Source organism: Martes martes (genome assembly GCF_963455335.1).
Source record: "Martes martes genome assembly, chromosome: 7".
NCBI lineage: Eukaryota > Metazoa > Chordata > Mammalia > Carnivora > Mustelidae > Martes > Martes martes.
Window position 1 is genome coordinate 53,247,709 of NC_137894.1, and position 14,899 is coordinate 53,262,607.

General features: G+C 43.7%; 1 protein-coding gene across 2 annotated transcripts in view; it reads right to left on the minus strand.

Annotated features, from left to right (window-relative positions):
• Positions 1-14,899, minus strand: part of RYR3 (ryanodine receptor 3) — a gene marked incomplete at its 5' end in the record, with an annotated part of 503,048 nt that overhangs the window by 24,541 nt on the left and 463,608 nt on the right. For both annotated transcript variants that reach the window (XM_080809903.1, XM_080809904.1), the window contains 10 exons: positions 540-1,870; positions 2,525-2,606; positions 4,298-4,402; positions 7,619-7,747; positions 8,707-8,795; positions 9,256-9,351; positions 10,266-10,339; positions 12,877-12,953; positions 14,401-14,480; positions 14,634-14,733. In XM_080809903.1, the coding sequence (XP_080666029.1) occupies positions 540-1,870; positions 2,525-2,606; positions 4,298-4,402; positions 7,619-7,747; positions 8,707-8,795; positions 9,256-9,351; positions 10,266-10,339; positions 12,877-12,953; positions 14,401-14,480; positions 14,634-14,733 (2,163 nt within the window). The remainder of the gene's footprint in view (positions 1-539; positions 1,871-2,524; positions 2,607-4,297; positions 4,403-7,618; positions 7,748-8,706; positions 8,796-9,255; positions 9,352-10,265; positions 10,340-12,876; positions 12,954-14,400; positions 14,481-14,633; positions 14,734-14,899) is intronic.

Consider the following 14,899-nt stretch of genomic DNA (forward strand, 5'->3'; position numbering starts at 1 on the left):
GGAAAGGTCTCCCCATATGCTTTCTAGGTTTCTCCCACTCTCTGAAAGTCTGCTTCATGCCACTTCACTTTTCTTATGAAAGCCGCCCATCAGGACCTGTCCATGCTAACTGCAAGAAATCCAGAGAGGATTTTTACCTTTATGAAATGATAGATGCTTCTTTGCTTTATGCCCTTTTGGCTGACGGAAGGTTTGATAGGAACACTCTCATTTGGATAGTGAAGGAAACCTCTCCCTGGTGTTCTGTGCTTTCTGTTCACTCATGGAACCCACGCATCACGAGAACTAACCTTCTGATGAAGTCTTGGAAGACCATCAGATTTGGCCTCCACAATGTAACCCGAAGATCGCTCAGCAGCTAGACTCCGTGACAACCATCTGAGTGTTGCTCTTTCTCAGACATGGCAGAGAATTGCAAGATCGGGGATAGAAGAGCTGGTAACTAATACAGTGTTGGCGCCTAGGGAGCCAGCATCAGAAGTGACTGCAAGTCTATTTCTGGACATAGAGAAAAGATGACAGAAACGACTTGTGCTTACCTGTGCTTTCCTTTTCTTCTGGACAGTACTCTCTAGTGTAGGGGGTTCATCCTTGCCAATAATCTCAGAGAGGTCACCCAAACCCCCTTCAGGCCCATGCTTTAAGCCGCCTTCTTTCTTTGGGTGGAATCCAAAGAGATCTGACATAATATCTGCATCTCCCTTCTCACCCTTCACGAAGTGAATTAGTTCGGGTGGAACCCCTGGCTCAGTCACCTCTGCCCGCTCAGCATCCAGAGCGTCGTCATGGATACCAAACTGGGTGGGGTCAGGCATGTCACCCAGGATCTTGGTCACTCTGATGTTCTTTGCCCCTTCCACAAGGCCCCCTCCAAACACTGTGTTCCAGAGGATCTGGAAGATTCCTCCCAATATGGTGAAGAACAACCGGAAGAGCCCCACAAACAACATCCAGAAGAAAGAGAAGAACACCTTCACCAGCTCCTTCACACTCATCTTTTTCACCTTCCTGTACTGCTTCCGGAGGTTCTTCAGGGTTGCCTTCTTCAGAAAGTTGGCAACGTTTGTCTTCACTGAGGCACAGGCCATGGCAAACGCAGAGGCTGACTCAAAAGACTTGTCATCCTCCTCTTCACCCTCAATTTCTAACACGTAAGATGAATCTTCATCTTCTTCCTCCTCCTCATCGGGCCTCTCAGCTGAGTCAGATTCGGAGATCTGAGAGGCTAACTGCATTTCAAAGATGGTATCCTCACAGAAGTTCACAAACAGTTCCATCTTTTCTTGCTCTCCCCCTTCATTGACCACATCAAAGATGAACTGCCGCTTCGATTCCTTCACTTGGGGCTTCTCCCACTGAGTTCGACTGGATTCACTGATCTCGAAATAAACACGCTCAATTTTCTTGGCCCCGCCCATGATCTCAATTCGTCCCAGGTAGGGTTCAAAGTAATTTAGTACACTTCCTGCTGGGTCCAACAGACACTTAAGGCGAGAATCATTTGGCATATGTTCGGAGAGATTGGTCAGTAACACTGCCACATTAAACCCTATGTCCTTGGCCGGCTCATGGAACCGGTCTACAAAATCAATGTAATTAAACATATCATTCTCATCAGCTTCTGCGCACGAAAGGAGAAAGTCAATCTCTGACTGTGTGTACTGTTTCTGCCCTTCCATGGCCTTTTGGAACTCTTTTTTAGAGATAATCCCTTTACCATCTGGGTCATATTCTTTGAAGGTGTCTGAGCTGGTTAGGTCTTTAAGTTTCAAGAACATGTCAAAGAATTTCAAGATCATTTCTACATTGGTAGATGACTCTACCAGTGTGTCAACCATCTGCTTGCCAATAGTTCCATTTACCACATTCCCTGTGAGGCAGGTTCAAAAAGACATACAAATATATAAATAAACCCAAGTCATCATGTAACTGGTCAGGTAGCTATTTTTTAGAAAATTTGTATGCCCAATCAGGTGGCTCTTTTCTGACCATGATGGTTTGAAAATGGGTAGGAGGGAGCAGCAAGCCATAAAGACTACACCACTAGGAGCCAAGGGGGAAAGAAACAAAGGGAAGAAGGAGATGGCCACGCCAGTGCCTTTTATCTGGACTGGGGCCTGGGAAGTGGTTTCATTACCAGATTACTGGGGACACATAGGGATAAGTGGTGCCCCTCTTATCCCCTTAGACCTAGGAGGGTGCCCAACTAGATGGCTGGCATACACACTGGCAGCCAGGTGTACTGAAAAGCAATGGGGAGAGGGAGAGGATAGGGAAGAGCAAAGCTTGGAGGTTTTCCCCAGTTCATTCTGGCTTTCCTATTAACATAAAATGAGTTGGTTTCAGGCTTTGTCCATCAGACCATGTGCCCCTCACTCATTTTTTTGCTTCTGAAAATTTGGCTTTCTAAGCAAAGTCATATGGCATCAATGACCTGCCAGAAGGATAATCTGCATGATTAGTATGGTTAGTGCTCAGACCAATTACAGTTGTGTGAATGCCTAGTTATACCAAACAGCCCAACCTTCCAGGAGGGACAGAAGCATCACCACCATGTCCTGAAGGAGATCCAAGAGTTCCTTCAGCAGCTCGATCTGACTGGAATCCTAGAACAGAAACAGGAGATACCCCTGAGCTATCTGATCCCTCAGCAAAGTATAGGGCAGTGAGCAAGAAGAGCCTGCTCTGGAAAGGTTAGGTGAAGGTCGTGTCCATTGTGCCTGTGGACATCGTATCATCCACTGTTCGTAGCATCGGGGAGACTTGCTGTGGCCAGACTTATCCAAGAGAGCTCCTTTAGTTTCCCTTTTATTAGTACAATATGGCAGACATACCACTTGTTGTCCAAAGCTACTGAACAACCCAATCCACCAAAGAACCATTAGGTATTTCTACTAGTTCATGTTGTTTTTTTATACTGAGAATGACCAGGTGAGCTTTTGGGGAATACTACTGCAATCCAATTAAGGTATCAAGGTTATAATCATCAAGTGGGTTCTCCTTTCTTTCTGGGTTAGGGTCTCCTGATTCTAGCTGGTGGTGATCTGGGTGCCACTGTCCCTTAATATTTTATAGAATTGAGGCTATTCCTCTGCTTTTGCTGCTAGTCTGTCTGGTTTTCACTTCAGCCTTGCAGACAGGGCATTGCCAAGTTAGCTCTCTGTTTTAAACTCAGTGTCACAGAAGGAAAAACAACCCTTGGATGATCTGAGGTGGGCAATCTGAGGGTGAGATTTAGAAGTGCATTCTGGGCCACACTTCTTGTACAGACACTCTCACAAATACAGTTTTGTCAGGTCTCTCAGCTTTCAGGGGGACTGCCCCCCGGCGTGGGTCAGAGCTACACATGGAATATCACAGGGGAGAGAATATGAAGAGCTGGAAGAGACCTCAAATTGTCTATCCTAATTCCCGATAGTTCACAGACGATGGACCCAAAAACCAGGAAGGGGGAGTGACTCCTGAAAGTCACCAGCGAAGAAGGAAGCAGGGCCAGGCTCCTGTCTCCAGAGCCTCCGCACCGCACCGGCCTGGCTGGGCTGACACAGGAGTGGACGTGTTACCGCCAAATGAGCAGCGCTCCCAAGAACTCTCTCCTCCCATAAGGCCAGAGTCAAAAGGGGAAAAATGAAAGGGTTAAATAGCACATTCCAGAAGAGAGGGGACAGATGTGACAGCCTTGAAAATTTTAGATACACGTTACTTAAATTAATGCTGCAAATGTTACTCTAATCAGCCTGAAACACATCCTGAAATTCTCCCTCATGTGTTGCCATGGAGAGAGGCGATCGACAACTATATACACTCCATTTGTTTGTTCATAATAAATGCTCGGAGCGATTCTGATTCATCTTGCCAGAGAGATGGGGAGTGAGGAGGAAAGGCAGCAATGGGGAGGGAGGGGAAGCCAAGGTGAGAGAGAAGGGATATATGAATTACAGAGACATGCAGACATTTGACAGACCCAGAAGGGGCTGGTAGATTGTCAGAAACTGACACAACAGTGACAAGGAAGCAAAAAGGATGAGCATCATAAAAAGCGAATGTTGAGGCAATTATGTAAAGGATAGGTTGGTGGGATACAAGGAAGGAAGCTGCATCCATGCAAAAGCCTGTCTGGGACACCCCTGGAGGCATTTGTTCCTGTCACCCAGTGAAGCCCTCAGGTTTAAAAGTACATCTGCATGGCTGGTCCGGCCATTTGATCAAGCAGCCACGTGGACACAGGGGAATACCAGGGGGTGGGGAGTGATTTTGCATTTCACACCAATGACACAGCAGGGAAGGGCCACAGTACCTGAGAGAGTTTCATCTGCATGTTAGCAAACACATGGAGGAAGCCGACCACTGCATCCCACAGCCTGCTGTGAGCCAGGCTCTGCTGGTTCCCAATGCAAGGGCCCTATGGAGAGGAGGGCATTCTTATTTCATGGAGACTTACTTCAGCACGAGCTGCTCTGACTCTTGCCCTAGTCAGTGCACAGGACACCTGCTTCTACTAGCAGATATCTCCTTCCAAAAGTCATGTATTTTGTGGCTCACTGTTTTCCCAGGGTGTTACTTTTTGCCCCCCAACATAGGGACCTGGTCTAGGAAAAACCACCAGGAATGTCACAGTGCAGTGATTTTTCAGAGATTTTCTTTTAGCTTGAGAATGTGTTCTTCAAATAAAATACTACAAAGAAGAATGTTATTTAAGAGTGAAATGCTCTGGTTGGAATGGGACTGAAGGATACTCCAGCCCACTCTCACCTCCACCTCAGCCTCAGAGGGGTTCCGAGGAACTCCAGGCTTCCACAATTTGAAAAGCAGGCCCTATTGTTTTCAGGTAAAGCTATGCATAAAATGCTATGTCCCATGGCTATCTACTCAAGTAAAAAAATGTGAATAATATTCCTAATGTTCAGGGGTGCCTGGGTGGCTCAGTCAGTTAAGCCTCTGCCGTCAGCTCAGGTCATGATCCCAGGGTCCTGGAATCAAGCCCCACATCAGGCTCTCAGCTCAGCAAGGGAGCCTGCTTCTCCCTCTCCCTCTGCCTGCTGCTCCCTCTGCTTGTGTTTCCTTGTTCTCTCTCTGACAAATAAATAAATAAATAAATAAAGTCTTTAAAAAATATATTCTAATGTTCAATCATCTTTAGGACTTTCTTATCATTAACCTAAACTTTAGGTATAATATCATCTCTACCTTTTTCAGAAAGCTAAACTTAGAGGGACGACTTCATTACCCATTTCCATTTTTCATCTTGATAACTTCCTATTTTTATACATTGAATCAACATTTAAAAAAATAAATCATCTGGAATTCTTCCACACGGGAGATTCGTCTATTCATTCTTACCTATTTAATCATTTATTTAAATTAATAGGGACTCTGCATATTCATTTTATGCTCTGGGTTATTACCCAATACTACTCTATTTTGTCACTCAAATTGTTCCAGTTTCGGTCCCTGGGCACTCTTTCAGCTGGCCCGTGTCCCTTGGACATAGGCCCGTCTTTCTCTCTCTCTTCCCTGTCCCACCCTCCACATTTCCTTGCACTATATATGAGATTCTCCATGTCTTCTTGCATATTTCCTGCCCCAGCACTAGGACAAGCCCTTTCTCTAAGAAGTCTGGTTTCTCTCATTGGAAAATGGTATTAGAAACTGATCTGGGTGCTAGTTGTGCCTGCTGCTACTGTGACATCATTATTTTAAGGCTCTCTCAGCTGACACGACCACAGATATGTGTGGGTTATACTAACCCATGTGTATGCGAAGTATCTAGAAATGTTTCCATAGGTAAGTATCTGTATCAATACCAAGTCCAACATGAATTTAGCATACTGACCTATGTATCCAACTCTAACACATTTCCATGTGGGCCATCTAGCTTCTTGCTTATCTGTAACCATTCAACAGTGAGAAGCGTGGCTCCTGCCATTTAGTAACTGCTCACTTCCATTATATGTGTAAAATGGTTGCAGAATTATTAACACATATTCCCTAGGGGAAAAGCTTTAGCAACTAAAGTGCTTGTGTACAGTTCCTTTTGCCTTTGGTCTTACAGTTGGTATTCATTCCCAAAGTTTCTTAGGTCAGCACCTTATTCCCCACCCCCTCAGTGAGATCATTTTGTATATTTCTTATACCCTTAGATTCTTCTGTCATGTTCTGTCTATGCTTCTCATCCTTAACTTTTCCTTAGATTTTGTTTCATCCTCAAATCAATCTTCTATAATAAATTTCCAAAAAGAACACAGGTACCACCTCAAGTTCAGAAAAGGGTTGGCAGAATTCCCAAGGAAGAGGGCAGCATGAGAGGTAGTGCCTGACTTCCTAAATCATGTAAGCTTGTTTAAAAATCACTGTTTGAGGGGCATCTGGGTGGCTCAGTGGGTTAAGCATCTGCCTTCGGCCCAGGTCATGATCCCAGGGTCCTGGGATCAAGCCCAACACCAGGCTCACTCTGCCCCCACCCCCTGCTTGTGTGCTCTCTCTCTCAAATAAACAGATAAAATCTTTTAAAAAAATCACTGTTTGTGTACATTTGATGTCTAGTCCCTAGAAAACTCTAGATTCTTTTTGGAACAAAAAAGTTGTTGTAAGAAACTCACGTTCACCAAAAAAAAGCTTCTTTTTTTTACTTTGGGTTAAGTGCTCCAAGGGAAATTCTGAAGATTAGGATGGCTTCCCCAGAGAGCAAATCAAATGTTCGTCAAATCTGTTCAATGACCTCCCCAGATATTTCACATTCTGGGACACTTCAGATCAGTCACCTGTTTCTACAGTTCTGTCTCCATGTTCTTATAATCCTTGAGTAAAATAAGGATCGCTTTCTCCCTTAAAATCTTCCAAGTTGAGTATTAGTTTTGTGTTTATTTTAATAAACAAATATGATTGGAGTGTGCTGGCGCACTCATTAGATAGTTTTTTAAAAAATCTACTACTACACCCCAGAGGACTGTGATAGGGCTACTGACTTCATAGGAAATTAGGCCCGAGTACATCCTTTCCACAGTCATTAGACCACTGCAGGCAATGACCAGAGACTGTTATAAATGGAAAGAATGCTGCGAGATCCAAATATTCAACTGGAAATTCATTTTAAATTTGACTGCCATTGGATATAGTTCATGTGCTGCTAAACTCTTTTCCAAAGAGTTTATTTTCTGACAAATTCTTAGGATCTTATAGGTTCTTCATCCCAAGACTCAACATCATTTATCTCTTTATTCCTTCATTCTATCAATTGTGCACTCTACCCCTCACGCTTAATGAGTAGCTAGGGTGTGCCACACATGCTAGAAATGAAGAATTTTAGATCAAATAAGAAATTTTCTGCCCACAAAAATTTTCAATCTAAGAGGGAAAGGAAAATGTAACTAGATAAATGCAAAGAGAGTGTGCCAATGCTAGGAACAGGTCACAGTGAAGGACCATGAACTGTAGCTTCTCCTAGAGAGTAGTACTCTTGAAATACTCTTCTATACGTGGTTCCTATTCGTGGCTCCACATTGTCAGCACCAGGTCTGGAGGCACAGTTCATAAAGGCATCCTATTATTCCATAGGGAATACGGAATATGGGGGCATTAAAAATGCTCTGTTCTCAAGCCTGCACTCTGCAGTACATACCTGGATGTATTCCGTAAGAGAATTGAAAATCTGCTTTGTGACTGCCAGAGCTTTGGAAAAATTGTGCTGTCCAGATTCGTCAATGATGTCCTTCCCTGAATAATACCAGTAGAAATCACTGATTGACTCCTAAGAACAAACAAGGAGAGTTTAGTGTTTCTTAAACTAACAGTCAGTGAAGCTAAAAACCCAAGGTTCAGAAGGAGTAGAGGAGAAACCCACATTTCTATGACCTCCTCCTTAGGACAGAAACCTAGGAAAAAGCACAGAGATACCTAATCCCTAGCATCTCTGAAGAGCATATACTCCTCTAAGAAAGACCAGATAGGAGAGAGGATGGTGTTCAGCAGGACACGGGTGACCATGAGGCAGAACAACTCACTCGCAATGAAAAAATGTACATTAAAGGTAATCATGATTATCATCCAACTAACTGGCACAAGAGCAGGGACACAAGAGCTAACACTGGGGAGTGCCAGAGGTTATTCTGACCCACGGCTGTATAGGACATCTCTCCATCTTTGCAACTACCCTATGAGACAGGTGCTACCCATTCTACAGATGAGAACATCAGAACACAGGGAGGTTAAAGAGATTACTCCAGTAAGTGGCAGAACCAGGAGGAAGACTTAGCAGAGAGGAGAGAGAATCTTTTTTTTTTTAATGTTTGTGTAGATTTTCCTGTCATTATTTGGATTTCATTCAAACAGTTAAACGGAGTGACTTCTCAGGCACTAAGAACTTGTACACTCATCCTATTCCCACTACCTCCTGTACCTCTCTTTGCTAGTGAAAATCTGTTTCCATTCACGTATTGTGGCTCTCGGGCACTGTGGTGAAGTTTTCACTGGCAAAACTGAGGTAAACTGGCATTTCATCTGAGATGATTGGATACTTAACCACTCCCCCTATTTCAGTTTTCAAGTACAGGTTTTTAGGTATTTGACTTCCCATAAGTGTGTGGACATAGGCTATAACACTGTTCTTATTGGGGCTGGACCAGACCCTGGGCCTTCCCTGATCCTGTGCAATAGTTTTTAGCTTCTGGAAATGTGCATGAGCCATGCCACCGTCCAAGACCCACTGACCTGCAGACGCAGGAGGTAGTCCACGGTACTGATGATGACATTTACGGTGGTGGTATTGCCCATCTGAGTCCGCAGGAAGTTCTGAAAGTCTAAGAACACCAGGGCTGTGTTAGAGCCTCTCTCGTCATGCCCAGGACGCTGGGCAAGCCCTCTTGGTTAAACTCAGAAGAGACATACTGTGTAAAAAGCCTTATGAGATCACCCCGTTTGGGTCCTGGCGGGTCCTGCAGGACAGGGTCCTGCCCTGAGCCCTCCCATCCTTGTGAGGCCAGAAAGAGGACTTAACGAGCCCCAGGGACCTGACGGAGAGGGGTGGGTGTTTAGAGTCACCATCTGAAGATTCTGGAAGCCACTCAGCCTGGGTGGCACTAAATAACACCAGTCCTGAAGTTCAAGTGAGTTTTCCAATTTTTTTTTTTTAATTGAGGAATGGATTAACTGTTGTCCTTGAGTCAGCAGCTGGTTGTATGAAATGTGGCATCCTGAGCTGAATCATAATTTGGCACCTGAATGTTGTTTTCCTTTGACAAATCAATCTGTTCTACTTACCACTGTTATGTCCTTCACAAAGTAACTGCAGGAACCGAAAGAGATCGCGTGTAAACTCGTCATTCTGGAGTACTTTTTCACCTTGAAAACAGAATACTGGTGAGCATTTGTTTGGCTTCTCAACCCAGAACACTTTCCAAGGCAAACGACTGCAAAAGTGACAAAGGGCCTGCGTCAGAACAGTTCGGAAAGGGAACTTTAAATGAAGGGGGAAAAACCCCAGTAACCTGGAACCGAGGCTACAGAACACAATGACCAACAAGCCAAAGTAGTGAGCCCTGGGATGCATTTGTCAGGAAAACAGCTAGGCTGCTGGCAGTAATGGCTCACGGTCCAGAACCCATGCTTTACAGATGGAAAATGCTTCTTTAATTAAGCATCAAAATGCTGAGTTAAGCTTCCCATGCAAATACCAAGCCTAAAAAATGTGTCTACACCGCAGCAATTAAATAAGGTCCCTCAGGACTCACATGCATAGTAGACAACTGGGGCCAGACTCTCAGACTTACCACGCTCACGAACAATGACTGGTGATAAGAGAAAAACAGAAGAATGCAAAGTAAGAAAAACCATAAACACCATGATAAACTGTGTTTAGTTAAGGCTGGCTCTGTGATCACATCCAGCTTTTATCAAAGCTACCGATCGGGGCGCCTGGGTGGCTCAGTGGTTGAAGCCGCTGCCTTCGGCTCGGGTCATGATCCCAGCGTCCTGGGATCGAGCCCCGCATCGGGCTCTCTGCTCAGCAGGGAGCCTGCTTCCTCCCTTCTCTCTCTGCCTGCCTCTCTGCCTACTTGTGATCTGTCTGTCAAATAAATAAATAAAATCTTTAAAAAAAAAAATAAAAAAAAAAAAAAAAAAAAAAAAAAAAAAAAGCTACCGATGGGAAGAGTTTGCTGAAATTGGGCAAGTCCTTGCAGATTAAGAAGCACTGAGCAGGGACTCTAACCAGAAATAGTTAATTATGGTAATCAGGAAGAGAACAGCCTCCACATTTATTAGTTACTTACGTGTTCCTTCCTCAGTAACCATCCCCAGGCCTTCCGCTTTATTCTGCCTTTCAAATGCATTCAAATCAAGGACACTTGTAAGAGACGAGAGGAAACAAGGTTCAGGGCTATGCACGCTGGGAAGATGGATTTCTAATGTCAGTGCATCTATTGACTAAGAGTATCTTGTCCTTGGGTTATCATAAATGGTCTAACATAGTGCCGTGTGGCTCAAAGCCTAGCAGTTCCCTGGGTTGGCGTCAAGAGCGTTGCCCAAGGATGCCTATAGCTCTCAGCATGCACTGAGAGGGGTGAGAAGAACTTACGACTGTCCTTATTTGTCCAGTTTGAGTTCTTTCTTATGCATGAAGATTTAGAAAGTTTTCCCAAATAAAGAAGGAATAATCTGTTTCTGCGATTTCCCTAAAGGAAGTCTACTTTAAACTGCACAAATTAATGCTCCCCTCCCACATTTACCTATTTTCTCCTTGAATCATAAGGAACTGTGGTTTTAGGGCTTGGGAGGAATACTCATGGACAGTGCTGCAGAGTTCAGAGTTCAAAGGGCCACACCCTTTTAGAATTCTTGTGTCATTCAGAAGCCAACAGTAGCAGAGGTTAAGCTTTCTGGAGGTAATGGTGTCCCTGAACCTGTAACAAGCTAGCCTTTTTTTTTTTTTTTGGTCTCCACTTTCTGTGAACTTCCCAATCACAGCCACCCCCAAATCCTACCTAATACAATCACAGAGTTTGATAAGGAGGACAATGTATGACCATATTATTTCCAACTGGGGCTCATTCTGTTTCTCTAACAGATTTTCCTTCCCCAATCTGAAAGGCTTTAATAGACTATAACATGAAGTCTCACAAAAATATAGCTCCTAAGGCACCTTATGGCTGAATCCATTAAGATTCTGTAAAACTTGGCCCTCCCTGTACCACTGGGCAAAGGAAATGGCCATTGGATTGGAAAGATGTCAGGGAAAAAACCACAGCATTTCTTTACGCCTTTTAGGGAGCCACATATCTTCTGCAAGTTAGATGAATTTTAAAGAGAAAACAGTAAAAATTCCTATTGCCATATTGTTGATTTTTCCCAGATCCTGGTGTAGAAAAGTTCTTCTCAATAACACAAAACCATCTTTCTATTTTAGCTTTGCTGTTAAGGGAAGAGAGCAGGGAAGTAGGACCTTTGGACAAAGAGGAGCAGTTCTAATTCAGGAGACTATCTGGGGGAACAGATGTTTCTGATCCTTACTCCATTCCAAAACACCCATTTCAAATGTTTTAATTTCTCTAATGTTTTGGTATTTTACCAATATGTATTATTTTTATAATTAACAAAAATCATGAAATATCTTAAAACTTCTGTTAGTACTCACTTGGCCTCTAAGGGCATGTCACCTGTCCCTCTAAGCCATAATTACGAATGGGTTTAATAATATGAAGTATTAGAGACTACTAAGAGAACACTTAGAAATTTAATTGAGAATTTCATGGGCAACATGGAACTGAACTGCCTTGAGTTTTGTCATTCTGAGTCCACATGTGCTATCTTACCTTCAGTGAAGTCAGGCCTGGCAATATTACATTTTCTTTTTTTGAGAGAGGTAATAAACGAGTTGGTTGTTGGTGCGGGAAAAAAATGGAGCTCAGAAAAAGGGATTGTACTGCAGCTCAAATATGTTCCCTCTTACCCCAGGGTACATACAATATTTACTCCATCAAACAAGGTTAGCAAAATTATGAAATCCACCAAAGGGAAGTATGTCCATCCTGCAAATTTTTAAGTGGAAAACGTAATAACTCTATTTTTAAGAATATTAATTAGAGGCAAATTAGCTAGATAATTATAACTCTGATTTCTTTTAGAACGAGTTACAGACTATTCAAAATACATATGACTCTTAGAGAGTAAGCTGACGCTTAGAAAGACTGCTGGCTTGTTTCCAAAATGAGTAGGCATGGTAACCTTAAACAACTTTTGGCTCTGCATCGTTCATTCGTCAGGGGGTCAGCCATGAGAGGAGGCTTACATACGTGGTAATAAAAGTAAAAGTTCAATGCTTTGTTTTTTAGGCTATGGCAAAATGTTCCCATGTTAGGATGTACCTCTGCTGAAATGCATGTGTCAAAATATGTACCCACCAAATACTTAATCAGGCTCAAAGAACTGTTAAGGATGAAGATTAACAGAGGGCCTAATGGGTCTAACGAAAACATAGCCTTGAGTCATACTGAGGCATTCCTCCACTTTTCCATTCTTTCCTGGTTTGGCTTTTATGAGCATATGTGTTAGGAGAAACACTCAGGTCTGAGGAAAATGACATACCAAAGAAAAGGAGGTTAAGGTGATCAAAAAACCAAACTGGGGTGTGTGTGTGTGTGTGTGTGTGTGTGTGTGTGTGTGTGTCTAATGGAGATTACATTTCCCCTTCTGTATGCTATTTGAATATAATCCTGAAGCTGGAGGAACAATACCGACCTTCTTAGCTTTCTTAGCTTTCTAAAGCAGGTAAGTCCTTCTTCAACAATTCCATGATAAGCTAGTTTATTTTGTGGTCCCACCCCTACCCCATTCCTCTTCCTTCTGAACAGAAAAAAATGCTATAGGTGGTTTTCCCATATTTACCTGCAAGACTGCATAAGACCAGAAAGGCTTTGAAAGAATCCAGCATCCTTTTTCTCCTTTAGGTAATCTAGCATTTTCTACAAGGGAGACATATTTCAAAAGGAAAAGTGATGTAAATTACACCGCGAGTACTGACCCTCCCAACTGCAATGGAGAAATGTCAAGTCCCAGTCACATGGTGTCACATCCAGGGCGGTGGTTTGTAAAGTTGGGTAAGCATTAGAACCACCGGTGGCTTTCAACCTTCCATGTGCCTGAGCCCCACCCACCCTCTTCCTATGGAACCAGAATCTCTTTGGGTCAACATTTTATTTTGTAAAGATCCACTGGTATTTCTGCTCAGGGTAGTACAGTAGATCATTGACATTCATAGATTTACTCTTTGTAACCTCTTGCATTTGGGAATAAGCACCAGGACTGTCATCTAGTAAAATGTTCCTGGAGTATCATCTGAAAAACTCATGAGCTGAGTTTGATGCATTGGAGCAAAGGAGCTTAGCCAGTAAAAACCCTAGTTGAGAGCTCAGTATCTTACAATCAGACTTGTTTTCTCTGTTCTCTGTTACTGGAAAGGCAGGAACTTTGTCTGACACCCTAAAAATATTTTTAAAAAAATGTTCTGCAAGAAAATCAACTGATGGGGTAGTGATGGAAGAGAACAGAAGGTGAAGGGTGTTTCAGAAAATGGTAGTTCTTTCACGACAAATTTGTTTGGGATGCATTAAAGGCTGGGACAAGTTATATATCGCAGTGGTAGCTATGAATTTGGAGGTTCTCATGGGCCCTGTGCTATAACCCTCACGAATGCCATGAGTCTTTCAAATGTCAGTTTCCTGTGCACACAGAGGCTTTCAGCCAGAGCCTGGAGTGCCCTGGAGCCAGAATATTCCTGGCTCCTGCAGCCAGCTTTAACTCAGACTGCTGCATGGATTCCCTGTGCCCGGAGCTCCACACTAGGCTTCTGTGTGTTGCCTCAGTGAACGCCTGCAGGCAGGGGCGTTTTGCTGCATTATCCCAGAACAGAACATCCCAGAACAGAGCCCGCCCTCAGTGCAGAGCCAGCAATCCCAACACCGTGAATGAACGAATGAACAAATGAACCAATGAACAGACAACAGGTGTTTGGGGCTATGAACTCCACTTAACTGGTTGGGCTCCTTGCTCATGGTATGACAGCTAACACGTCAAGTGGTTAAAATACAAACCTAAGGCTTAGTAAATGTACTCTAGAGCCTCTCTATGCAAAAAATCATCCAATGATGAAAAAAAACTAAATGTTTTTTTGCTTTGAACCCTGGGTAAACCCTCTCTGTTGAGTACACATTTGTCTATAAACTGCCAGGTCTGGCTTTATCTGTGTTCCCGGCTACTCTGATGTAATTGGCCACTAAGGACAAACACCAGCAGGGGTGCTTCTGGGGGGTCCCCCCGCTCAGCAGAGCTAACACTCTTCCCCAGAGCACGACAGTTGTGCAGTGGGCATACCCTGAGAAGAATGCACGACCCGGCGGGAGTCCCCTGTACCTGCTGCACGCCGGCGTTGCCCCCATTCAGAATGGCGATGCCCAGCTTCAGAGTCTCAACCACCATGGGGCTCATCTCACCTGCCATGGTGAAGATTCGATTGAATCACCAAACAAACGGAGGGTAAATCACATCTACAGGGCTTTATCAGGACTCTTTAATAATGACTTCATGTCACAGCATGCTGTCTCTGTGGGAGCGACAGGGGCCTAGCCACAAAGTCACGGAATCACCTTTGCTGGCACTTATCATCTGAAGGACCATCTCTGCAGCTCCCCGCTCATGCAGCCGTGCTTGCTGGTAGAGGGTTTTCTGCTTTTCCATCTCTTTCTCCTGGAAAAAAAAAGAAAATAAAGCAGGCAAAAATTTGTTTATCCTTAGGCCATTTGCCATGCTAAGGTAAACCGAGAGAATCTTTACTTGAACACATAATTTTGGATAAGGAAGTCTTCTGAATTTGATTTCCAGACACTACGTCTGCGTTCCAAAACTGTCCATC